This window comes from Protomyctophum bolini (assembly GCF_963924005.1).
Source record: "Protomyctophum bolini genome assembly, chromosome: 15".
In the NCBI taxonomy this organism is placed as follows: Eukaryota; Metazoa; Chordata; class Actinopteri; order Myctophiformes; family Myctophidae; genus Protomyctophum; species Protomyctophum bolini.
In genome coordinates this window covers 23,606,210-23,633,602 of record NC_137876.1, presented here as the reverse complement: position 1 = coordinate 23,633,602, position 27,393 = coordinate 23,606,210, and the positions used below count along the sequence as shown (strand labels likewise).

Below are 27,393 nucleotides of genomic sequence, written 5' to 3'. Positions count from 1 at the left end.
TATATGTCTTTCATTTGCATTGCATCCCCCCCCCCCCCCCCCAAGCTTTTATTTTCGTTCGAGTAATAGTACAACTCTAATAGTATTACTTATAATAATGTAATTAAAGATAACTTCATTCAGATTTATTTATTTTTATTTCATTTTCCAGATTTTCTTTTCTTCTTTTTTTTTGATTTTCATTGGTGGGCCAGTCATAATGGTCCCGCGGGCCTGAGGTTGAGTATCACTGCCTTAAACAAACCCCCCTATAGTTCGTTGAATATTAACCCTGCAGGAGACTATATTTTCCCCCTCTACACAAAATCTCTTTGGCGAAAATACCCGATCTATACATGCTGTATATCTGCTATTTTTTGAATATCCAATGCAAAACTCTAAAATGGCACAGATGCTTTACCAGTTTTTTTTTTTTTTTTTTAACAATATATGGATTAAAAAGGATATAACATTTATAAACCAGAAAATGTGTCCCAGTTTATGTAGCTACTGTACAAAAGCCCTATCATGCATTTTATCTTCACTGAAAACGTACAGGTGATTGCATTGTTAAAGGTTAGTTTATCTCCTGTTTTCTCACATTTTCAATTTCTTAAATTATATTTCTATCCACTTCTAAAAGGGGTACCAGTTGCATAAACATTTCCTTACACAATGTCAACTTCAAAAAGTTTATTAAATAATTATTTCTCCCATCAAAAAAAGGATAAAACATGTCATGATCAATGTATAGTGCAACCGTCACGACAAAACGATTGTTCGACACAAAACAGGGAAGACCACAGATGATGCATTTGCATTAAGTCTGTAGGGGTGTGTGTGTGTGTGTGTGTGTGTGTGTGTGTAATGCACATGCATGTACTGTATGCACACAAGGTTTTTTGGTCATCCATCTGTATTGAAATCCAGCATCAGGTTAACCAATAAGCCAGTCAAATATTTAACACATTTTGAATTTTAGGGCGTTGTATTCAATTTCTAGTTTTACTCAGATGTTCAGTTGCTTGAAAAATAGTTTGTTAGCCATCACTGTTAGTACTTATCAGTTCCCTGTGGGTTGGCTTATATAGTATACTCATAGGAATGCTAACAATCAGATTTTAATCTGATGATTTTAATGTAAGTTTCCCCCCAAATGTCAATCTGCTAAAGTGCTTCATAAAACAGAAGAGGCTAAAACATAACCTGAAACACCAATGTGGCTTTAAGTGTCTCTTGAATGTGTGTGTTCCGGGTAAATGTGTGTGTGCGCGCATGTGTGTGTGTGTGTGTGTGTGTGCATATACACTACAGTATGAAGTGCATCTTGTCTTTCTGTCTGTGTCCCTCCATACAAGTCCAGTTCAAAAACATCACTCCGAATCTCTCTTCTTCTCTGTGCAGCTCATAGTGTCTGACCCGTTGCCCTGCTTTCCTGTCCCGCTAACTTCCCCCTGTGGCGACTGGCAGTACAGCATGTGAAGGCGCTCTGCGGTCACGTGGGCATCTCCAGTTCCCTCGCAGCACTTGATCCACGTCAGTGGAATGACCTCGATGCCATAGTGGGCCCCGGCGATGGCCCCGGCCATGCACGCTATGGTGTCTGTGTCCCCGCCGAGGGCCAGGCTGTACGCCATTGTCCTCTCCAGGCCCCCGTAGCGCTCCGGAAGGCCGTCTCGGGGCTGCAGACAGTGGAGCACACAGAAGATGGCGGTGGGGACAGAGTGGAGCGCAGCGATGCCGTTACCTAGAAGAAGAGACAGAGTGAGACGGCAATAATAATAAGAATAACAAATTGCATTTTTATAGCGCTTTTCCAAGTGCTCATAAGCGCTTTACAATGGTTCATTCATTCATACATTGGGAGGTGAAGCGGCGAACAGTCGACGCCAGCGTCCTCACTTCCCATATTCACACACCAATGGTGGCGAGCTCACACCGACCAACTCATTGGAGGCAATGTAGGGTTCAGTGTCTTGCCCAAGGACACTTCGACATGTAGACAGGAGGAGCCGGGATTCGAACCGCCGACCCACGGATCATTGGACGACCTGCTCTACCTCCTGAGCCACAGCCGCCCACGACAGCCGCCCATGACAATAACAATAAATCGGGTTCATCCTCCTGGGGGCCATGAATGTGCTCCGCAAGAGAGACTGTGCATAACTGTAGTTCCCTTTTCCGTAAGAGGTAGTCTCACGTGGCCAGACTGTTGCCTCTCGCACTTTTCTAATGCTTCCACTCCCCACTTCCGTTTCGTCTTTACAGTCACGCAAATGTATCCTAATATAAATAGAAATCATCTAAGCATAAATAGCCTACTGCCGAAGCAGAAATGTAAAGATATTTTAAAATATATTTTCGTGAATGGAAATTGCAACTTCCTTGCTCGGGTTTCAGGAGGGGTAGTTCCAGACTCTATATAGCATTCGGAGATTGTGGAATAGTTGTCTGGCTACGCGAGACTACATAAGGGGGCATAGGCACTGTTCCGGTTCAGTTTTCAATAGCTTCATTTGATTGGCTCAGCAGCAGCAGATTTGAATGGGAAGGGAACAACACAATTCATGTGTGTTTCCCGTTCAAATCTGCTACTGAGCCAATCAAATGAAGCAATGAGAAACTGACCCAGAACAGGACATGTTTATACCCCCTTCTGGTAAAGGCAACTACAGTTATGCACAGGTTCAATTGTCAAGTAGCAATCAGCCCTCTGGAGACAGGAAGAAGATCAGATATTTATTGTATAGTACATACTGTATGAGATTTCTGACAGATACTGACCGAGTTCAGAGATGACCTCTTCTATGCTGACCTTACTCCTGTCCATCAGGTCTTTAACTCTGTGTAGACGCTCACAGAATGGCTTTTCTGCTTCTTTCAGGCTGTAAAGACAAAAGGTCGTCGTTACTCGTGAGGTCAAAGAGAACCACTGCTTATGATCAGGATTTGAACATTATATTTTAAATCCAGACTTAAGACCAAACTGCGCGTCGCCTCATCCATGTATATCTGTGTCCTCAAAGGTAGACCAATCACCAGCACACCGCTCATGTGTCACAAAACAGAACCACTACACTGGAAAGGAAATACCTGGTATAATTGAATGTGAAACTCATGAATAGTCGAAAATAGTTAATCTCTTAATAGCACTTTTGTGCTTCCAGAACTGCTGAAAAAAGCAGCTGACCGGGTATGACGATTTATGACATCCGTTATTATGTTACGTGTTGGAGGGTATTGACTACACTTGGTATAACATTGGCCTATAAACTGTACATCATAAATACCTTGCATTAAAAACCAGCTACTGTAATTGCGCTGGAAGACTCTACAGTTAAATATGAAATTAAACACCAGGGTCCAAAATTGAGCTAAGTTCCTGAAGAACAATTGCTGAGTTTCAGGGAATGTTCTAAAGAACTGGGGAAAGTTCCAGTGGTTGGTATCAGGCTAGGCTATACTATAGACAAGGAGGCCACAGCGTTATTACACTATGCATAAATACTGTATTTTTGTAAGTATTCTAAAGAAATATTCTCAAACATTTTTTTTCTTTTTTTGCATGCAATGTTACATGGTGCGCCTGCTTGCATTTGGCGTCATTAAAATAGTTTTCCCACTATTAAACAAAATCCCCACTATACACTCATTGGCCCCTTTTCCACCGGGGTTGAACCGGTTCAATTCATTTTCCCGCCTAATATTGAACCCATTCAGAGTGTTTCCCACTGAAAATGAATTGTTTCTGAACCCTAAAAGTTGGTTCGGAACTGGAACCAAAAAAGCACCAAGGTTCCAAGAATCTAGAACAGTTCTAGAGCGACTACACTGCACATACAGTAGGTGTTATCTACCGAGAAGGAAAAGGTAAAGAGACATTGTGATTAGGTCTATACCGGTGCTTTCAGACAACGGGCAGAAAGGTGCATGAAATGAATGAACGCACGAGAACGGACAGAGAGACATCATCTTCAACGTTGAGTATGAACTATGAACAGGCCTTTAGGTATCAGTACTCACACTCTGGCGTCGCTGCGTGCGGACTCATCATCCTCCACCTCTTCCATCTCTTTGATCAGCCGGCTGATGAATTTCTGGGGCACATCGAGCGCCCCCTGCAGCGAGAGGTGGACGGCCAGCGCCTGCAGCACAGCTCCATTATAACCCAAAGAACAGGAGTGGGTTAGCATGGCTCCCTGACAGGCAAACTGAAAGAGAGAAGATATAGAGAACTCACTTCGAAGTTGAAACTACTTCCACTAAGCCACTTGAATTGGATCCTATTCATGTGGCAATATGGATGAGACCGTTTGCATTCAACCATGAGCCTTGTGGCCATGTGAAGACATTCAGCTACCTAAGGTAGCGTATCAGTAGTAGTAGTAAGTCAGAGAGGCTTATCTGTATCAGCCAGAGGGCGGGAGTCCATCCCCATTTTACAAAGCGTTAGACCCCTGGGAGATGGATTTCTGATGTGGACTGTGGAGCACGAGACCTACCATCGGCTCCCAGTACTTACTGCACAACTACACAGCTACACATACGCTGAGTTGGTGGTGCCCGGGATCTAACCCATGACCGTGTGGTCGAAAGGCGACTGCTTTACCAATTGAGCTACCTGGACACTGTAGGCTCAGCTACCTTAGACCACTTCAGATTCAACAAATCCCCTCCGCCCTCCCTCCCTGCACTCACCCTCTTGACATCTGCAATGTCTGGGAAAGCCAGTGCGAAGGGGGCCGCCCTCATAGCCCCCCCGTTTCCAAAGGAGCCCTTGCCGTTGAACTGATCCCTGGCTGGCTGGTATACATCACTAAGCTGTGGAGAGGACAGCTTCTTCAACACCTGGACCACTCCAGATCCATAACCTCGGCCAGGAGAAAGACTGTATTCCTTAGCAAACCTACAAGAGGGGTAATGTCAGTTTGTGCAACTGTGCTTGTGTGTGTGTTCTCTACAGAATTTTCTCTGAGACATTACACATAAACCATGATAAAAGTTGCAAGCGTTAGTTGCTAGCATCGAAACAGGTTTGCTCAGTGGTCAGTGTAGGTGGGTAGGGTACAAGTGTATAACCTCCGAGCCATGTCTTGCTCATCAAAGCCAGCACGGGCCAACAGGGACTGGACCACGCATCGTGTCATGGCTGTGTCGTCACTGTACTCAAGAATACCTGAACACAGGAAGAGACACACATTAAAACACATTGAGACCTGAGAGCAGATTCTACAGTATTGTGAAAAACCTATGTTTCAATATCAGTGGTCCTCAAACTATTTCATGTCAAGGACTTGATTGATTGATTGATTGAAGTATGTATTAACAGTTTGCAGAATTACAGTACATTTCAAGCACAACTCAATACAAAAACTGTTAACTGTGAGTGGACGACCCAATAAAGCACTACACGTGATGTTACTAACCACCACCAGTCTACCAAAGAGTTGGACCATTGGATGATGCTCAGCTGAACAGATACATTGAGCTGAGGATAATCCAATTCATATTATGAGACTATAGCAGCGCAATTAACAATATGTTTGAGACATTTCTATTAATGTAGCCTCCACAAGTCCCCCAGTGAAACAGAGCGTGATCAGAGATTCTGCAGTTTTTGGTGACTGGTGAGTAGTCTCACTTAAACAGGGAGTTCATCATAATTCATACCCCAATTCACATGCAAAAAGAAAAGAAAGAAAAGAAAAAACAACAGCAGAAGAGTAGGAGGTTACAGTCAGAACAGCATGAAGCCTCAAGTCCCAGTGTTGCTATGCCGCAGTCAGATGATTTTTGCTCCACATAGTCAATCATGTCATGTAATAATATGGGATCTCCTCCACCCCACACTGCATGTGATGTGAACACATTCTGAATCCATCCCCTCCCTCTCGACCCCTCCTGCTCACCATCTCCCTTCGTCTCGTCGTCCAGGCTGCTCAGATGCTGCAGCACGTTCTCCATGGGCACCTCCTCTGCTCCCTCGAACTCCCCGCCGACACAATCCCCCAGCGCAGCGCCCACCAGGGCACCCCGAAACCGGGACAAAGACGCAGGCCCCCCCGCTGCCGCTGCTGCCATCGCCCTCACTGCCGCTGTCATTGCCATGCATTCGTTGCCCAAAGAAGCCCGCGCCCTTGATTTCTTCTTTATCTAGTATTTCGCAATTCGCAAAATAAAACAAAATGAAGGATCCCACTGAGAAGAGGCGATGAGGATGATGGTGGTGATGGTGGTACCAAACTGTGTCAACATCAGCAACAATAACAACAACCTCCTCTCCTCGTTGCTGCTGGCTGCTGTGCTGTGTCGCTCTGTCTTTTCTTCTTCCTGATGCCTGGCCTGCTGGTGGTCGTCGTACGTCGGCGTCGCGCTGCGGAAAATAGCCGATCTACAAGCTCACAGCGCGTCGCTTCCGCGACGCGCTGTGAGCTTGTAGATCGGCTATTTTCCGCAGCAGCGCGCAACGCCGCGGTACGACCGAGCTTCTGATTTGCTTGATGGTTGTTTGACCCCGTTCTGAGTCACAGACTCACCGCTGCGCATTATAATTACCGTAATTAACTAGGGTTAGGGTTTTCAAATGCAGCCCAGGGATAATACTAACAGTAACATCAATAATAATAATAATAATAATAATAATACAATTTTTCAGCCAGGTTTACGGTAGTGCTACTGGCATGCAGTCGGTCGGAAAGGGAGGTGCATACCGTGCATAGTGTGCCCACATCCGATTCCGGAGCAAAAAAAAAACATACTGTTGGCTGCTAGAAAAACAAAACACTTTGGAGGTTTATGTGTTCTTCTAACTAAATGCATTGCCTCGTATTCATATCAACCAGGGAACCACGCTTCGATAGAACCGGCGGGTCTCGGGGTTGTAGCATGAGTAGGTTTGTGTACTTATTCAGTGTTTTTTTTGCAGTGCTAGCTTAGCCTTGTTAGCTTAGCCTCCTCGCGCGCGGCATACATTTTTTGCAGCATTAAAAAAGAAAAACATGGCGGATCCGGAGGGACATCGGGGGAAACGATCAGAGGTAAATGTAAGAATCGTTTTGACCAAAATGCTTTAGCACTGAATAATGATACATTATATGATAATTATATGGCATGGCATGTTGTTATCTGACTGATCAACCTTTTAAAATGACTTGGATTGCTTGGCATTGCTCTGATTGCTGGTGTGCAGTTGTGCACGTTCGAGATATGGTCCAGTGTGAGTGTGACAACCCACCAAAATAGGTCTGGGTGTGCAGAGATGGTGGGGTGCAGCATGATGTATGGATTTTTGGGGAATGTCTATTATATCTGTTCACCCAGCATCTGTGATAATGAGTGATAATGAGTGAGGTACACTTATTAAACAACATAACATAAAAAGCCATGAGGGCTTGTTTCCATTCCATGTGCATTCTGTGCATTCAGGAGTTGTGTTAGATTGCAATGATATACCTGCTTGTTGTCAGTGTCTCAGTGATACATATCCGATGTCAATGTACAGAATACTTATGCAATGAAACTGATCTTGTTCACAACATTGTGTATACATTAGTTGAGAGTGAGACATCATAGATAAATATGCCAAGCAGATTTGTGAATGAATTAACTTTGTGATAGTGGCACTGGAATTGGTAGCCCTAGTATGTCTCTGTTGTTACATACAGTTGGTACAGTATTCCACATACAGGAGCCATAGATCAGTGTCATGACTTGTGGTTGCAGTGGCAGATCCATGTGAAAGTTCTGCCACAAAACGTGTATTTAGACTAAATACACAAAGTGGAGATATCGACTATAAAATAATTTAGTCAAATATCTCCACTTTTCACGAGCTGCACCCGCCACCCGGGCGGCTTTCTCTCCGGGTGAGGGGCCCGGAATGATCGATGGACTGAATTTACCAACAATTCCTGACTGTTGATTACCACGGCACAAACGTCATCATAATTTGACCAAGGAAGCACAAATGTTTGGGGCACACAATTGGCATGTGGTGTAATGAATTACTCAGCACCTATCGCAAGGCACCTGCCAATTGTGTGCCCCAAACATTTGTGTTTCCCTGGTCAATTGGTGATGACGTTTGTGATGATCAGAGGAAGTTTTTATTAATTCAGTCCAGCTGTCATTCCGGGCCCCTTGCCCGGAGAGAAAGCCGTCCAGGTGCAGCTCGTGAAAACGTGGAGATATTTGACTAAATACAGTAATAATACACGTTTTGTGCCAGAACTTTCACATGGACTAGAGGACAATACGAATACAATACAAACGGAGCATTTATCACATTTATGCCGCCGTTCTGCCACTGAAACCCCAAGTCATGACACTGATCCAGCAATCTGCCTCTTAGGTTATATGTTGTGTTGTGTCATGTGCAAAGGTTGAGGTTGAGTGTGGCATTATTATTAGAGGAAAGGACACAATCAATCTATTGATTCTGCACATTCAGTTTTGAGAGATGTGATGTGTGCTGTCTGTGCTAGTGTGCTCAAGTGGACTCGAGCAAAGGCTGTAGGCCCTACAGCCATATTTTTGTTGACCCTACGTGGTTATCCTCTGGACTGGAGAATATAAGTACTGTCAAGCTTTGTGGCAAACTGGCAATCCATTACGTGGAATCTGAGCAACCTTTTGTGAACATGGATATTATGGGGTCGCCAAACCCACTGCAGGAATGAGAGAATGGAACTTGGCATTTAGCATACGTACTAGACTAGACTTATCACAGAGGGAGACAGATCCATGCCCAGATAAATAACTATTATCACAGAATGGGGCGGATGTCCATTTCTTCATTGAGACCCTTTGGTGACATAGTATTCAGAGTTTAAATCCAGTTTTAGAAGAGCATTCATGTCACCACCACGCCGTGGGAGCTGAACATGTTCTATACCCCACATAGTTTAAAGAAGAAACATTATGCTTAAGAGCACTAAATTGTAGCACAATATGTGTCATGATTTCTTTTTTCTAATACTTTCTAACTACCGGTATTATGTTCTGTGATTCTCGTTTTGAGAGCTCTAGAAGTTTTGCCAATAGGCTATCCCGCAGGGGCATTTGAGCATGTAGATCAGATTAGTCGTTTTGCATGAAATAATGCCTCTGACCTTGAACATTTTCCTCTGTGTGGGTGATAGAATATATTAGTTTTACGAGTGAAGTGTCACTGTTGACAGTTGTTGCATTGGTTGTTGCCTGGTGGCACAGGGCTCAACAGGGACTGGAAAGTAGATTGGGAGTCCGGTGGGCAGTCAGACCTCACCAGCATGTTTCTCAGGTTTGGGGGTCTCTTGTAGACCACCCGTCGTCGTTGGGACAAGTGCTCTTTGAGAGTTGGGTCTGTAGAGATAATATGCCAATGTTTATGCATTATAGTGAGTGGACAGAGTATGGAATGGCACATGTGATTCTCTTGTCACTGCTCTTGGTGCTCTTTTTTTTGGAGGCACTCGGATTGTGTGACATTTAGAAAATGTTTAATAATAGCTCAGATTTATATAGCCCTTTTCTAAATACCCAAAGCGCTTTACATAAGAACACTAGGAACAGACTTTATTAGAAAAAACAAAGCAAAACAGATACAACAACAGTACAAGGTTAAAAGGATAAATGAGGGAAGGGGGGACATCCTAACCAGACCTCAGCTGGGGAAAGCTATCCTTAAGAGGTGGGTACTTTTGAGTGAGGTTTTGAAAGAGAGGAGAGAGGGAGCAACTCTGAGATAGTTTGGGAGTTCATTCCAGAGGTTGGGGGCCGAAACGTAGAAGGCCCTGTCCCCCCAGGTGCGTTACTTGGCCTTGCGGACCTTCAGGAGGTTGGCTTCACTGGACCTGAGGGGGCGGAGGGGGACATATGGTTCGAGAAGATCGGAGAGCCAGGTTATTGAGAGCTTTGTAGGTGGTGAGCAGGATTTTGTAGTGAATTCTTTGACGGGGAGTCAGTGTAGGCCGTAGAGGACGGGTGTAATATGGTCTCTGGAGCGTGTACTGGTGAGCAGACGGGCAGCTGAGCAGGGATCGAAACGCCAGTCATCTTATTGTGCAAATAAATTGGCACTTATCACCTAAAAGAAGTTTTTTTAATAGACCAGCTGGCAGAGATGGAAAAGCACCGACTCGAGGTCTGTGCCTTTCCTCACTCGCCTGTCAGCTCTGCTGCCTGGGCTGGGCTTGCTTCGCTTTGAGTTGTCTTGAGAGCTCAACCAAGTAACCATTTTACAACCAAGTAAAATTCGGTATTTTGGATTTGTTCTCCACACCTGCTGCAGCACGAGGAGCGCATGTCCAGGGTGTTTGATGAGGTGATGGGCCTGGGACCGTTTGCGGACACCTCCAGGGGCTCTGCCAGCTCCTCCAGGAGCAGCGGTGTGGAGGACACGCCCAACAAGGAGGGAGAGGACGCTTCCAGACCGGGGGTATGATGACCACAAAGTGTCAAATAAATATGTTTCATAAATAAACTTACCCTAACCCATTTTGACCTGAGATCAGATTCTAAAAAATGTCTTCTACATCCTGACAGCTTTCTGAAAAAGCTATGTTTATATGTCAGTGGTTCTTCGATTTTTCAGAAAATAGCAGACCCGCTATGAGCTTGTAGATCTGCTATTTTTCAATAGCTAAAGCATAACATAACACCAAAAGTGGTTCCCGCCCCAAAATGGGTTAAGGCCGATTCTACAAATGCCTTCTAAATCAGTAGTTCTCAAACGTTTTTGTGTCGTAAGACCCCCAAATCGTATTTATTTGGCTCTGAAAATGGGGGGGGACCCCCAGAAAAGGAGATTTGTGTTAATTATTCATTATTTTCACACTTTCAAGTTGCGGCCTGCTGCGAGCTTGTCCATCTGCTATTTTTAAGTGGTGCAACCACTTCTACATCCAGCTTTGTCCGTGTACCTGTGTACGTACGTGAATGAGCATGAGTGGTGTGCGCATGCGTGAAATTGGAACGAGAGAAGTATGTGACATTGCTGCCACCTGCTGGACACAAATCAACTGCCTGTATATTGGGAGGTGGACGGCAGCGCGCATGCGCGATCCATAATAAAGCTAATCTAACGGAGCAGAGAGAGAGAGAGGGGGGAGTTGCACCACTTGGTTCACACAGGTGTGATTTTTTAACTAGGCTGTGATCATGGCCAGACTAATATCACTGACTGACTGCGTAAATATTTGTCTGGAATATGTTGAACCTGGCTTATATATATTTTTAAATGCCTCTGATCACTGGTGGTAAACCCGCACTACATTTACATGCTGAATGGAGCATGTAACAATGCAAACGTTTTTTTTCTTTCTTAACCCGTTTTAAGGAAGAGTAGCAGATAATGAACAAATTATACTTGACACATTAAAATAGTCTGTATCATTCTAGAGTCTAGACAATGTAATGGGAAATATGAAAATGTGTGTCCTGATTGTGTAGTCTAACTGGGTGTGGTCTACACTGAGTACTAGGCCTCTCTCGACTTAAACAACCGTTTAGGTTCAATAGGCTTTTGTTATGACCAAAGTATCAGTGAGACGGTTCCTGGACCTCCAGCTGGGTAACAACACCAGCCCAGCCTCTGTCTTTGTGTGTCATGTTTATTCATCACAGTTTATTCAGACCCATCCAAGGTTACTAGACTGTTCGACCACTTGTCATTTTAATTAGATTTGTCCCACTGTCTGATATGGAGGCTAGCTGTCTGGTCATGTGACCAACAGTTACTCCTCCTCCTTTCAGTAAGACTGTATAAGATTGACACACATGTATTGTTCTGGAGTTCAGTCATCCGACATGCTGGAAGATGGTTGTGCTCTCTAGAGATCTCTATTAAATTGAACTGAATGCCTCATATCATCTTGTCCTCACCTTATATTTTATTTTAAGTATTCTTGTGTTAGTATAAATTCCATCACACAACAATATCTGTTTTTTTTAAAGGTAATTGCATGGTTATGATGCAAAATGAGGGTATTTGCTGCTGGTGATCATCTCTGTCTAAGACATAATATATCAACATCGCCACCTTGCCCGAATATACCTGAAGAGACTAAAATGTTTTCCTGTTAACCATTACTGTTGCTATCCAAGTAAAATAAGGTATTTTGTAGGGATGAAAATTATCGATTAATTCATTAATTGATAATTACCTCGATAACCTTATTTTTTTTTTTGAACTTTGTTTTTATTTCAGTTTAGGCAACTTCACAGAATTACAAGTATACATTTTTCTTACAACTGATTTTTTTTCTTTTTTTTTCACAACCTCAGCTGCATACTTTCACAGGATATATAAATGATACACTCATACACACAAACAACTTCACATACATTTACAAGTACTCACAAAAAAAACCAAAAGAAACCAACAAAAAAGACAGGTATACAGCGAGACAAAAACGACAGAGCGACGGCAACAATGGGAGGTAAACAATACTGGGAACAGACATACTGAAGATGGAGGAAGGTGTATGGGTACACCAGAAGGTCTGAAGAGAAGTGTATGGGTTACTCAAGATTCCGAAAGTCTGCTACCTCGACAGTAGAGGCAGTACAGGACTCCATCTTTTACTAAATATGTTTGGTTGAAGCCTCCGGGCATAAGTAATTTGTTCCATCTGGTAGATGTCCCATATTTTTTCCACCCACATACTGTATGTTGGTGGGGCTGGTTTCAGCCATTTAATTGTAATACATTTGATGGCCGCTGTAAGCAGCACATGCAATAAATATATTTTGGCTCTACTCTCCAGACCTTCCGGTACCACTCCCAACAACATTACTGTGGGATCCTCTGGGATGTTTTGACCAAAAACTTCTTCTAGTGCTTCAGACACCTCTCTCCAGAATGGTCTCAATTTGGGGCATGTCCAAAATATATGAGTGTGATTCCCGATATGTGCTCCACAGTCCCTCCAGCATCTATTTGAATGATCTGGACCCATTTTGGCCACTATTTGAGGCGTCCTGAAAAATCTAGATATTACTTTCCATTTAAATTCTCTCCAAGTATTCGAGTTGGTTACCAGGTGCGCTTCACTACATACCTCTTCCCACGTATCCGTTGTTACTTCTATACCTAATTCAGCCTCCCATTTCTCTTTTATATACAGTGTATTATTTGGGCAAAGGTCCAAGAAGACTTGGTAGAATTCCTTGATTACCTTGCCATCGCCAAATTCAAATTTGAGCAACAGCTCCTCAATAGGAGTGGGTTTCATGGCCCTCTCCCAGTCCTTATGTTTTGTTAGAAAGTCTCTCAGTTGCAAATATCTGAAAAAAATTGTCCTTGGGAGCCCGAATTCAGTCCGTATCTGTTCGAATTATTTAAGACCATCCTTATTAACTAATTGGTGTATGCTGGTTAGGCCGAATTCTGTCCAATTCCTGAATCCTACATCCAGTTGAGCTGGTATGAACTCCTTTATGTAACCAATATGTGTTAGCGAGGAGATCTGTTTAGGTAGTCCAAATGAAGTTTTTATTTTTCTCCATATTTTTAAAGTAACTCTAGTCCACTCGCTCATTTGGATCTCTTTCAGTGAGGTCTCGATAACCTTATTGATGGATTTAATTAAATATATGTCTATCACATGCAATAGCAGAGACGTTGCTGTGGCTACCAAATAAGCCAGGTGGGGTCGAATCTTTTAACCGGCCCACATAATGTGCGTTCCTCTGCGAAAACGGCCCATGGTGGTTAACTGTTACGTTTAATTGAAGAGTTGCCGGCGATTAATCGATTTTCAATGAATTGTTGGCATCCCTAGTGGTATTATTAAAACGGACTAATTGTTGTTCCTGCCCCAGCAGCAAGAGGTGTCCAGGTCGTTTGATGAGGTGATGGGCCTGGGCCCGTTCTCTGCCACCTCCTCCAGAAGCTCTCCCATGGACGACACACCCAACAAAGAGGACGAGGACGTCTCCAGGCCGGTGGTAAGTGTAAAATAAATACAGTATTTAGAATATAAAATAACTTGCCTTATCGAACAGATTTTAAAAAATCAGACCTGTCTAAAGTGAACTTTACTGTACTGTATTTTCGTGCTTGGACAGACAGACCCAGGGACACACATAACTGTCTATAGGAGTGGTTGTACCGCTCAAAGAAGTCATTCAGTTGATCTAATACATTTGGTGTAATGTTTACAAGTGCATGTCTTGTTTTGGGATTATTACAAGCTCAGTACAAAGCATTAGTCCATGTCTATGAGCTCCTTTCTATTGGCTGTAGAATAGGTTTTCCTTTAATCCAGTAAATTGCTCCGGTAGGTACCGGACATGTCTGAACCAGTGGCATACTGACGCAGAGTTTCAGCACCCAACCCTTGTCTTAATGTTGACCTCCTCTTGCTCTGTTAACAATGTGTGGATGGTTCAGTTTTCCCCCCTTCAATTTAAAGGAAAAGCAACAGATAGTCTATATCTAGACAATTTTAGTTGCTTTTTTAGACAATTACATGGTATTGATGCAAAATAAATAATAGATAATGAATAAAGATTTGAGTAGTTTCCTTGAAGACCCTTCAAACGTCAGGAGATTCGAGAGCAGTGTCAAAGTTTTTACTATTTTAACTAAGATGAGGATATTTTGGTATTAAACCCACCGTTTTCCTTCTCCCCGCAGCAGAATGAGGAGCGCCTGTCCAGGTCGTTTGATGAGGTGATGGGCCTGGGACCGTTTGCTGACACCTCCAGGGGCTCTGCCAGCTCCTCCAGGAGCAGCGGTGTGGAGAAGACACCCACCAAAGAGGACGAGGACAGCTCCAGACAGGGAGAAGGCACACCACCAAGAGTAAAATAAATATATATAACATATAAACGAAACAAACTCAAATTCACTCAGTTCTTCTAAAACATTGCCGCACGCACCTTTCGTGCGGATGGGCGTGGGCTCAAACCCTGCCTGGGGCAGGGATGCTGCAATCGAAAAACTTCACTTCCGATATGGCAGCATCGATACCGATCCGATAGATATCATTTACATATTTACTAGTCGTACTGCTGCGTTAGTGCGTATTGCTGCTGGCTAGCTGCCTGCGACTAGCAAACATTGTTATGATCACGTGGCCTCTGCAATGCTGCTGGATCTGCTAGAATGGAGTGCTTGGAACAGAGTGTCATTTATGCTGCGGTCCGATCTGATCTACGTTTTTTGGATCCGATCGCAGCAGTACAAAATGCTATTAGTCCATTACTGTCACTATCCATGTGCTATTGTCATAGCACGTCATAGTACATATGTATAGCATAGTAGTATAGATGTATAGCTTATATGTATAGTTTCATTATAGATATTCCACTGTTACTTTCTTAGCTTACGCATGTTTCATGATAAATGTTTTTATGTGATGTATTCCCATGCTTTTTTGTTCTTGCTTAATGTAAGTCGCTCTGGATTAAGAGCGTCTGCTAAATGCCTAAATTGTAAATTGTATCCAAGGTATTTTGGTATGAAAACACCATATTTTCCTTCTCCTCTCTGCAGCACAAGGAGGAGCGTGTGTCCAGGTTGTTTGACGAGGTGATGGGCCCGGGACCGTTCTGCTCGGCGCCCTCCTCCATATGCAGCGGCTCGCCCACCAAAGAGACAGAGGACAGCACACAGGCAGGAGGAGTGGAGGAGGATAGTAACACCAGTGGACGAGACGAAAGGATGAATGAAGACGAAGGGGAGACTGAACGACTCGCCTCCCACTCCTCTGACGGTCAACGCTCCCCCACTGCCATGGAAACCGAAGAAAAAGGAAAGCTGGCGTATGGCGAACCATCGGGAAAACCTCCTACAAGTACGGTTAGGGTGGTAGAGGGAGAGGAAGAAGAGGATGAAGATTGGCAGTTTGCGCTGCCAATGGGCAGCCTGGAGGATGCCGAGAAAGGCCGGGAAACGCCAGCAGAAAATGACCCGTTTGCCACCGTGCCAGCTGAGGAGGACCAAGAGAAAGGAGATGGTAGTGATTCTGCCAATACTTCCCACTCTTCCCAAGGTAAGCCTGCATTTCAAGCTGTGTGTGTGTGTGTGTGTGTGTGTGTGTGTGTGTGTGTGTGTGTGTGTGTGTGTGTGTCTGTGTGTCTGTGTGTCTGTCTGTCGGGGTATTATCAACTGCTTTCTTTCTGCCACTCAACCTGTCAAACCTGCAACGAGCTGTGCCTCGAGTCTGTTGTCTCTCTTGTGAGCCTCCTAGCTCGAAAGTTGTCAACTCTCACAGAAACTTGTTTTCTGATTCTGTTGGGATGGGGCCTTGGGTCTGTCGGTCCTCCTGTCAAACGTTTTCACCTTTTTATTGTAGGAAACTCTGAAAAAGGTCACTTACCTAACCGTTGCACCGTTTCAGCTTATGCGGCTAAGAAAATAAAGTATACTTTAAACAACATTTCTTTAAACTGAAAACACATCAAAGAGACATGAATACCTTTATGTTCTCAGACTATTATCAATCTGTGTATTTGATATTGTGAGACTTGCGGTATCTTGAAGTTACCTGGCTGCTATTTTTTAAATGAATCAAAAACAATGTGAAACCATTTTTATTATGTTACGCCGGTAATAACACGCCCTAAACGAGGACACCAGCGTTCATGTACAAGTGTTTCAGCCTAGGTTATTTTGGAAGAGGACTGCCAAACAGTCTGGAAGTTTAATAACTGCAAAACAAAATGAATGCTTAGCTAAATTGAGTCCCATTCATCTCTTCTCTCCTCTTCATCAGATGGAGGTGTCCCCATTCCGCCCAAGCCATCCGCAGTGACAGAAGACGGCCAGCAGGTGGAGATGCTCAACTCTGGATACACTTTTATATGTGGCCAATATAGTCAAATGTTAAGAGCTGAAATCCATTGAAAGATGGATCTATCTACGTATATATCCAGTCCACCACAAGACGACTGGATGGGATAAAACTGTTACAATGTTTAAAGTCAATTTAATTGAACCTGAATATGATTTACATAGACTATTTATTTTACCATGTTTGTGCACAAGAACTCAATGCTTACTCTAATACTCTGCTTATTCCGATATTTGAAGTCCTCTGGATAGGAGCTTCTGCTAAATGTAGCATCTCATTCGAAGGGGTCCCATAGACACAAACACAACAAATACAGGCTTATCTTAACATCTTAAATGTTTACAAGTAAATTTTTGATCCATTGATGAGTATCAGTTCATACCTATCAAAGAAAATGGCCTTGAACCCACAGTTGCCTCTCTCAGCTGCATTTCTAATACATTTCTCTAATTGTCATTGTTTATTTCAGAGGCCAGAACCTGCTGTTCCAGCACAGGAACGCACCATCTCCCCAGTCAACATCAAAGACGAGCCCGTCGACGAGGGCTATGACGCAGCTCTGCTCCCCCAGAACTCCATCAAACACATCAAAGAGGAGTTGGACAACCAAGAGGTACAGAGAAGGCAATGCACGCACGCTCACACACACACACACACACACACACACACACACAGGACTTGAGACTATCCAGATCATGTGAGCAGAGCATCTGCTTCTTCCTCCCGCTCTGCATGGTACTACTCGCACCTCGAGGGTGTTTTGTTTTCCGCTGCTGGCCTGCTGTCAAGAAACAACCGAATAAGCGTGTGAAAAAATCACATTAGGCTGCAGGCTTGCTTACACACATTGAACTAACATATCGTTGCTGTCGGGCAGAAACCTAACTTAACATCAAAACACAAAAGCATCCACTAGCTGATTCACGGGCTCGCAACGCGGTGCAAAGTGACAGGTTTTGAGCTTGTAGATCGGCAATTTTTGTATTTGTATGGGTCAATTGAATGTTGTCGTCCATCAAAACTGTTTGCTAATCGGCACTTGCTGTCATGAATATTGAACAATACCCTTTCCTTGAAAATATCACACCGGGTTTCAGAAACTCTCAAACCACAATTCTGTCTCTGTTTATTCTCTATATGATTGCATTTCTCCAAATCTGAGTGTAACAATGTGTGCCTCTTTTCTCTAGGAGGAGTCGTTGAAGATTAGTAATGTCTACTCTGTGGGGGGAGCAAGTTCATTTGTTGCTCCAACAAGTGAGTTCATATGTTTTTCTGTTGTGAATTTGATGTTTGGGATACATACAGTATGGTAATAATTTGGAGTAAAAAAAATGCATGTGATTGGAGTTCATGTGCTATGAATATTTATCTGTGTGCACGCTCTGAATTTTGGAATCCTTTGTATGAAAGAAGGCAAGTTTGACTACCTGTGATATGATGAATATATAAATGTCAATGTGATTCAGATGCCAAAACCTTCATCTAATGTGTGTGTGTGTGTGTGTGTGTGTGTGTGTGTCTGTGTCTGTGTGTGTGTGTGTTTTTTTTTTTTTTTTTTAATCTCTCCTATTCTAGTGCCAGTGCCAGTGTCTGCTCCAATCGCCGCACCCCATGCCACAACCTTTTTCATTCCAGGCAGAGGGCATTTTCAAGTTCAAGCTTCAGGACTGCAACCTATATCCATCAGACCCCCAATTGTTGCCCCAAATCTAATCCGGTCTCTGGCTCCAGTCCCCCAACAGCCACGACCACCACCTCCACCACAGCCCGGAACGCCAAGCAGCGTCAGTTGCAGTGGTTGTTCAAAGGTAATGTCGTGTTCATGGGTTAAAGTTCTTGGTCACCCAACACTGATTTCGGTCATTTGGATTCTATAGAAGCGGGGCAGGTCTGCTATGGAAGCATGTCATGTGCTGAAAACATTTGACGTGTTTGGAAACACTTTGACACAAATCTTCTCCTACAGTATGTGTCGCTGGGACAGTCTTCTCAGAGGGGAGGGTGCATCACTTAAATACATGTATATCAATTTGGAGGTCCTTGGCATGACAATGTTTTAAGAGCCGCTGTTCTGCATGTCACTATGACTAATGATATCTTGTATGTTGGGACATTTGACTGTGTGTAGGTGCTGATATCTTGTACGTTGGGACATTTGACTGTGTGTAGGTGCTGATATCTTGTACGTTGGGACATTTGACTGTGTGTAGGTGCTGATATCTTGTATGTCGGGACATTTGACTGTGTGTAGGTGCTGATATCTTGTATGTTGGGACATTTGACTGTGTGTAGGTGCTGATATCTTGTACGTTGGGACATTTGACTGTGTGTAGGTGCTGATATCTTGTACGTTGGGACATTTGACTGTGTGTAGGTGCTGCTCAAGGGCCAGACGGCCTTCCAGAGGAAAGGCTCCACGCAGCTCTTCTGTTCCACAGTCTGTCTGACTGGCCACCTACCGACGACAAGCAAAGCCCGCTCCTGTTACCAGTGCCTCAAGTATGTCTGTCTCTGGCTGTTTTGCATGAAATTATCTATCTTTACCCAAGTTTTCAATTTAATTTCGACTCGTATTCTCATTTTTACATCTTTTTTTTTTTTATATATTTTTTATCCCACGATTTTGTAACTCATTTTTCACCCCTGTGTCAATCATCTAATAATGTGATCCTGGGCTCTACACACCCTCCACCAACCTAGTCCCCGTATGTGGGGGACAAGGGGCGAGCAACGGACTTGAACTTCATGCCTGAGGGTCCAAGTTGCTCCTTTACACCTGACAGGGGGGAGTTTCCCTGGTTGGACGTAGCGCGTGGAAGGAACACGTTATTCCAACCAGTTCCTTTCCCCTCCATCAGGCGCCCCGGCTGGCCAGGGGGAGGTCATTTTTACATCTTTGTGTGTCCGTGTTCCTAATCGACTCCCAAGGGTAAATGGAATAATCTGATCATAGCTCTTCAACAGGCGTTCCGCATAGTTATTTACAAGCTCATAGCCTGCCACCGAGCTTGTAGGTCTGCTATTTTTGAAAGATTGTGAAAATGCAGCACAAATCTTTGAATACCGGTATATATTCTTTTCAGAAGACTTTTTTTTTGTTGATGTCTGGTCTAAATGGGTTAATAGTCTTAATACACATACGATTATGATGTGTGTAACATTCGTATAACCCGTGACTGTGTTTGCCCTTTGTTTCCGTGTGCAGGGAGATCACTCAGGCCAAGGATCTGGTCATGGCTCCGATAGATGCCAACAACTACATGCACTTCTGTAGCCACTTCTGTCTGTTTGTCTTCAACCGCAAGAGGAAATCTGGTGCCGTCGAGAAACCTGCTGAGAAACCCGCCGAGAAACCCGTTGAGAAACCCGCCTGTAGTGTCTGCAGAGTCACGACCAAGGTAGGGAACACACAAACGCATATAAATGGAGATACTGTACATACAGAAACATAGGTGTGTGTGTGTGTGTGTGTGTGTGTGTGTGTGTGTGTGTGTGTCAGAGAAACATTAATTTAAATCTCTGGGAGATATAATTGTTTTCAACAGGGCGGCCGGTAGCCGGTAGATCGGCTGCATGTTCGATCCCTGTGGGCTCCCCAAGAGTTACAGTCCGCTTTAACAGCGGGCGAGCATCGGCCGAGGCGACACATCTCCCGCCATTGCCTCGAACGGTTGAATTATCTGTATCTTTTCGGGTGACGTTGCCCCGCCCACCTTTCAACCATCGCCCGTTTGCCTGCTATCGCCAGTAGTCGCCGGGTCACATAGACACCCCACCTCCTGTAAAGCGCAGGGCCATTGCCAGGGCACCGCCCCCTGAGATCAGGTTGAGCCCTGGGAACCACTGGCCCAAGCTCACCGCCAAACAAAATGCAAACCGATGCCACGATGCTGCGTGCAAACGCAAAACCAAGTACATCTGCATGCAATGTCTGGTGGCTCTTTGTACCCTGGATGCTTTGCCAATTTTCATACAAGAGACTTCGTAACAAGTCACTGAAACTGACAGCTACATCTGAAAGAGTGTGTAGAATGTCAAGACAAGAGTTTTCTGTTTTATTTTTTATAGACAATCTGAATTACAAAATAATATTTAGCTTAAACAGGTGGCGGTAGAGGAGCGATGAGCTGAATAAGGAAAGTGCAAAGTTTTTGCATCGTATTGAACAGTTTAATTATGTGAAATTAGTTGATTTTTTTTCCTTTTTTCTCCATTACATTTTTGGGTTTGTTACATACATATTTCTTCGGTTGAATGTCAAATGCATACTGTCAACCAGTAGAAGTAAATGCTTGAAGAGGAATACAAATAAAGCTAATACATTAATATCATCATCATACTAAAATTCAGCGAATGTCTGAATGTCTGTCTGTCTGAATGTCCCTGACAGCGCTTTATCTCAACATTGGCTGGCCCAATCACTCCTTTTCACACAGGCATGGACCATAATTATATGGAGGTCTTAATGGAGCCCTTTTTCCAATTTGACACATTAATGATTTATAATGAATTTATTAGTGGATTAAAAAATGCAAAAATGGGTATTGTACTGTCAATATGACATGAATATGAATGCAAAGTAGCGGTCCATGTGTGGACAGGCTACCTGTCGCCGTTGTGCATGGTGAGATGTGTGCAAACCGTGTAGTTTATCAGGAGAAGAATACCAAAGGCTGCAACATTTAGTAGTGAATTAAAAACACACCGGGTACCCCCCCACGGCCACAAGAGGGGGGCAAATATCTCACAACGGGTAAGGGCTAGTGTATTATAACCGATTGTAACACTCTTTTGGTCCTGCAAAGAGATACATATGCCGATAATGACAAAAATAACGTGGGGGAAAGTGGAGCACACATCTCTGGCAAGAGATAATTATGTATGTACATTTGCTGATGCTGTAACATCAAACTGCATCATGTCTGTCTTTCTGACGTCATGCACACGTGTCATAGGGTGTGCAGGGTATTTGACCACTTATACAGGTGTGTGTGTGTGTGTGTGTGTGTGTGTGTGTGTGTGTGTGTGTGTGTGTGTTGGTGTTGATCAGACATGGGCTTTAACTCAACGGCATAGGAGTATGAATCGGCCCTGAGTGGTCCTTTAACTACGTAGCCCAGGAAGGGGAGCTAAGATTGTTAGGAAGAGCTCAGAGTTGGGACAGTTTCTAAAAACATTATTTAAAATAAAATAAAAGGATAATAAATATGCACAGAAATAATATAATTCAATCAATGTCTGTCTGAATGTGTGTCTGTCTGTGTGTCACTGTGACTGCCGTAGCTCCTCACTGCCTGCACCAATCACTCCCACTTTTCACACAGGCATTGACCATAATGAAATGGAGGTCTTAATTTAACTAATTATAAATTAATAGTGAATTAAAAATGCGAAAACAAACAAATAAAATGGGAACTTCTTTTAGGCTACAGTACACGGGGTTTCAATCCAACAACTTGGATCATTGTCTGTTTAGCCTAATAAAGGAGTCTTTGGGGTCTACGGAGATGCCATTATTTTGTGTAATGCACATAGTTGCTGCTTGTAGAACCAAATAAAACATCCTTTTTTCTGTGCAAGCGAGGTACCAGCGTACTATTATCTCTTGACAACAGAAAAGAAAAAGTATTTTTCCTCGGACAGAAAAGCCAACTTCACATCAAGACCGCAGCGGTGCCAACGATATATCGCTCAAGGGACATACAGTGAAAGGTGAGTTACGTTAGCTTTGTGTCTAACGTTGCAAAAGTCTGTGTATTTGCAACAAAAGTGCAATTTTGTGGCAACACTGGTCTGGATGTGACTACTGGAGGCATAGATGGGAAATATGTATACACCTATCACCGCCATGTCTTATTCATACATGCAGGCACAAAATAGAGGATCTATACAAGTTCACAATGCGTCAACATGCAACACGTTGTGAGCTTGTGGATCTGCTATTTCTGTCTGTATAAATCAGGCTTAACTGGGTCAATATACTAATTGTTATGTAACAATTCAAATTCATCGCGAAACTGTCCCAACAATCAATCTAAAACCAAAAAGCAAAGCATGCATTTTTTATTAGGAAATTATACTGTCTAACGGAAGTATGCAAACTAAATTTATATCGCTGTGTTGAGCCGATGAGCAAATAGTTTCCTGCCCTATTGGCCACATGGCGTGGCACGGCTTACTTAGTTTCTTTTTCTTTTTTATATACAACCATACAACAAGGTCAAATCATTTTGAAATGCATTATGTAAAAATACTTTTATGGCATAATTTATTTATTGAACATACCGCTTATTTTTAATAGCTTTTTTGTTTTTCATTGGCAGGATCATATGGAAAGGGAAACACGTGCTGCAGCACTCCAGAAATTGAGCAACCTGAAGAAGGTGACGGATGAAATGAAGAAGATTGTTCTGGGTATGGCAGCCAGTCACAGTGCTCCAGTCAGACTCGGGGTGGCCAGTGTGTGCCAGGGAAGCTGTCAGTTTGAAGGCTTCTTGAATCAGTTGAACTCCAGGGCTGAGTTTGCCACTCACCCGTTGCGAGACCCTGACCGAAAAATCGCCCACTGGAGGAACAAGCTGGTGGAAATGCTTGCAACGTGCACAGAGGCTCAGGCTACATCTGGCCTCTCTCTCAAAGAGTGGAGTGAGTTCTTGCAACCACTCAGAACGTGTGGTGGCTGTGCATCAGATGCTGAAGACTATGTCCTGCCTGGTCTAGCTCACATGTTTGGGCTGCACATACTCATTTACAAATCATTCTACAACAGACACCAGCCCACGCCCATCCTAGTCATCCCTGCCACGGTCTTTGGAGCAGAGCTGTTCAGTCATAATCCTGTCATTCTTGGTTGGAACTCGAGTCATTATGAGAATTTCATTTGTACTTCTGACGAGTCCTTGAAAAGGACGTCTGAGCTCCTTGAGGATTGGTGGAGAGGCATCCGCACTATGTCCATTCATTTAATCCATTCTCTGCACAGGGAGTTGGATGAACCGGAGAGGGACAGTAAGCATAGCATTTTGATAGAGCCGAGGACCACAGTCTTGAATGAAATCATTCTGAGCCAAAGATGTAGGGGATGCAAGAGAAAATTTAAGAGTATCATGATCCATCTTGGCAAATACAGTTCAGCTTGCAGAGAGCATTATACAGAAAATGAATTGAGCTCCCACAGAGCAGCCAGTACACGAGAAAGACTCCGAAAGTTCAAGGAGAGAAACCTAGATAAAGTCAGAGCGACGAACAAAGTTGCTGCGGCAAAGAGAAGGAAACTGCATCCTGAGAAAGCGAGGGCAGAAAGTAAAGCCGCCTCTTTAAAGAGAAGATTACTCAATCCTGACAGAGTGAGAGCATTGAATAGAGCTGCAGCTTTAAAGAGAAGATTGCTTCATTCTGAGAAGGTTGCCGTAGAAAGCAGAGTTTCATCTATGAAGAGAAGGAAATGACCCTGCAGTGAGAGCAGAAAAATGAGCTGCTAATGTACTGTAAAGAGAACGCTACGCTATCTCGACAAAGTGAGAGTGGAAAATGAAATAACTGCTTCTGTAAAGAGTAATTTATCCAGAGAAAGTGATGGTAGAAAACGGAGCTGGCTCTGTCTACATTGAATTATCTTGAAAACGTACAAGCAGAAAACGGCTGCTTTTGCCTTGCATTCATGGAGGTTGTTTTGTTTTTGTCGCATTCCTGTGCCAATAATTTGATGACCGGGTCATTACTACTGTACTGGTGAGCTTGTAGATGTGCTATTTTCAAATGGCCGATATATATATATATCATCAAATTATCGGCTCAGGAATGCGACTAACGCTAAATAATCTCCAAGAATTCAAGGATTTGAATTCAACTCCTTCAACTTAAACAACAGAAATATTGTACAAGCAACGCTGCTTTTTAAAAGGGTAGGAAATGGCACTTGGCATGCAGAAGTGTCGTGGTACTGTAAGCATACTAGTGTCATACTAGTGTCATACTAGTGTTATACTAGTGTCATATTAGTGTCATACTAGTGTTATACTAGTGTCATACTACTGTAGTGTCATACTAGTGTCATACTAGTGTCATACTAGTGTCATACTAGTGTTATACTAGTGTCATATTAGTGTCATACTAGTGTTATACTAGTGTTATACTACTGTAGTGTCATACTAGTGTCATACTAGTGTCATACTAGTGTCATACTAGTGTTATACTAGTGTTATACTAGTGTCATATTAGTGTCATACTAGTGTTATACTAGTGTCATATTAGTGTCATACTAGTGTTATACTAGTGTCATATTAGTGTCATACTAGTGTTATACTAGTGTCATACTACTGTAGTGTCATACTAGTGTCATACTAGTGTCATACTAGTGTCATACTAGTGTTATACTAGTGTTATACTAGTGTCATATTAGTGTCATACTAGTGTCATACTAGTGTTATACTAGTGTCATATTAGTGTCATACTAGTGTCATACTAGTGTTATACTAGTGTCATATTAGTGTCATACTAGTGTTATACTAGTGTCATATTAGTGTCATACTAGTGTCATACTAGTGTTATACTAGTGTCATATTAGTGTCATACTAGTGTTATACTAGTGTCATATTAGTGTCATACTAGTGTCATACTAGTGTTATACTAGTGTCATACTAGTGTTATACTAGTGTCATACTAGTGTTATACTAGTGTCATACTACTGTAGTGTCATACTAGTGTCATACTAGTGTCATACTAGTGTTATACTAGTGTCATATTAGTGTCATACTAGTGTTATACTAGTGTCATACTACTGTAGTGTCATACTAGTGTCATACTAGTGTCATACTAGTGTCATACTAGTGTTATACTAGTGTCATATTAGTGTCATACTAGTGTTATACTAGTGTCATACTAGTGTTATACTAGTGTTATACTAGTGTCATATTAGTGTCATACTAGTGTTATACTAGTGTCATATTAGTGTCATACTAGTGTTATACTAGTGTCATATTAGTGTCATACTAGTGTTATACTAGTGTCATACTAGTGTTATACTAGTGTTATACTAGTGTCATATTAGTGTTATACTAGTGTCATATTAGTGTCATACTAGTGTCATACTAGTGTCATACTAGTGTTATACTAGTGTCATATTAGTGTCATACTAGTGTTATACTAGTGTCATACTACTGTAGTGTCATACTAGTGTCATACTAGTGTCATACTAGTGTCATACTAGTGTTATACTAGTGTCATATTAGTGTCATACTAGTGTTATACTAGTGTCATACTACTGTAGTGTCATACTAGTGTCATACTAGTGTCATACTAGTGTCATACTACTGTAGTGTCATACTACTGTAGTGTCATACTACTGTAGTGTCATACTAGTGTCATACTAGTGTCATACTAGTGTCATACTAGTGTTATACTAGTGTCATATTAGTGTCATACTAGTGTTATACTAGTGTCATACTACTGTAGTGTCATACTAGTGTCATACTAGTGTTATACTAGTGTCATATTAGTGTCATACTAGTGTTATACTAGTGTCATACTACTGTAGTGTCATACTAGTGTCATACTAGTGTCATGCTAGTGTCACCTGTTAAATGTCTGATGCGCGTATGAAATATATTTCCATGTCAAAGGTTTTCTGTATAATTTGAAATATATACATACACTTTAATTATATACATATATTATTATAACATACTCAATCACACAGGCATTCTTATTATTTTCAGTCACACCACCTTTGGGATTTATATTATCATATAGTACATGATTTTCTTTGCTTTAATTTGACATTCCTTTTGATATAATGGACATGATTTTTGTCTTATTAGCAAAGACAAATCGTTGCAAGTTATAGCCTGATTCATTACCATGTCATACATGGACAAATCACGGCCACTGAACACAGTTTCTGCGGATGGTTTCATATAATTCACCGCTGAGGGAATTATTACTGGAGAAGGAACAGAGCAAATGTCTTGAACGGAGAAAATAATGTCTTGAACAGAGCAAATAATGTCTTGAACAGAGCAAATAATGTCTTTAGTTTTTCGTTCATGCTGTGTACCAGTAAAGGTGAGGTGTTTTTCATTGGTGCTGTGTACCAGTAAAGGTGAGGTGTTTTTTGTTGGTGCTGTGTACCAGTAAAGGTGACGTGTGTTTTTCATTGGTGCTGTGTACCAGTAAAGATGTTTTTTGTTGGTGCTGTGTACCAGTAAAGGTGACGTGTGTTTTTCATTGGTGCTGTGTACCAGTAAAGATGTTTTTCGTTGGTGCTGTGTACCAGTAAAGGTGACGTGTGTTTTTCATTGGTGCTGTGTACCAGTAAAGATGTTTTTTGTTGGTGCTGTGTACCAGTAAAGGTGACGTGTGTTTTTCATTGGTGCTGTGTACCAGTAAAGATGTTTTTTGTTGGTGCTGTGTACCAGTAAAGGTGACGTGTGTTTTTCATTGGTGCTGTGTACCAGTAAAGGTGACGTGTGTTTTTCGTTCGTGCTGTGTACCAGTAAAGGTGTTTTTCGTTGGTGCTGTGTACCAGTAAAGGTGCTGTGTACCAGTAAAGGTGAGGTGTGCCAGCAACAAATCTGCCATGTTCTGTTCTAATCCCAACTCTCTCTCCACACTGTCTGGAAATCCCATTGGG

The 27,393-nt window shown here is 42.7% G+C and overlaps 2 protein-coding genes across 8 annotated transcripts in view; one reads left to right on the top strand and one right to left on the bottom strand.

Moving 5' to 3' along the window:
* Window positions 1-657: 657 nt before the first annotated feature.
* Window positions 658-6,325, bottom strand: adprs (ADP-ribosylserine hydrolase). Its single transcript, XM_080783574.1, has 6 exons — window positions 5,889-6,325; window positions 5,059-5,155; window positions 4,678-4,885; window positions 4,003-4,190; window positions 2,764-2,864; window positions 658-1,726 (listed from the first exon to the last, which is right to left on the bottom strand). The coding sequence occupies exons 1-6, from the start codon at window positions 6,085-6,087 to the stop codon at window positions 1,353-1,355; spliced, it is 1,167 nt and encodes a 388-aa protein (XP_080639700.1). The 5' UTR covers window positions 6,088-6,325; the 3' UTR covers window positions 658-1,352.
* Window positions 6,326-6,541: 216 nt separating this feature from the next.
* Window positions 6,542-27,393, top strand: part of LOC308330100 (zinc finger MYM-type protein 4-like) — a 62,647-nt gene continuing 41,795 nt past the window's right edge. For 2 of the 7 annotated variants that reach the window (XM_080784787.1, XM_080784785.1), the window contains exons 1-11: window positions 6,555-7,022; window positions 10,250-10,396; window positions 13,783-13,908; window positions 14,600-14,767; window positions 15,461-15,959; window positions 16,683-16,738; window positions 17,230-17,373; window positions 17,951-18,017; window positions 18,339-18,571; window positions 19,138-19,262; window positions 19,969-20,161. In XM_080784787.1, coding sequence (XP_080640913.1) covers window positions 6,978-7,022; window positions 10,250-10,396; window positions 13,783-13,908; window positions 14,600-14,767; window positions 15,461-15,959; window positions 16,683-16,738; window positions 17,230-17,373; window positions 17,951-18,017; window positions 18,339-18,571; window positions 19,138-19,262; window positions 19,969-20,161 — 1,803 coding nt within the window. In that variant the 5' untranslated portion in view covers window positions 6,555-6,977. Of the gene's footprint in view, window positions 7,023-10,249; window positions 10,397-13,782; window positions 13,909-14,599; window positions 14,768-15,460; window positions 15,960-16,682; window positions 16,739-17,229; window positions 17,374-17,950; window positions 18,018-18,338; window positions 18,572-19,137; window positions 19,263-19,968; window positions 20,162-27,393 lie in introns of all 7 variants that reach the window. The other 5 variants (XM_080784788.1, XM_080784789.1, XM_080784786.1 and 2 more) reach the window with 5 other exon arrangements.

What these genes read in the sequence shown, in the direction of transcription:
- adprs (XM_080783574.1), bottom strand. Translation starts at nt 6,087, where the DNA reads ATGGCAATGACAGCGGCAGTGAGGGCGATGGCAGCAGCGGCAGCGGGG. An exon ending in GAGCAAGACATGGCTCGGAG is followed by an intron (nt 4,886 to 5,058) that starts GTTATACACTTG and finishes CCCCTCTTGTAG; the next exon opens with GTTTGCTAAGGAATACAGTC. An exon ending in ACATTGCAGATGTCAAGAGG is followed by an intron (nt 4,191 to 4,677) that starts GTGAGTGCAGGG and finishes TCTCTCTTTCAG; the next exon opens with TTTGCCTGTCAGGGAGCCAT.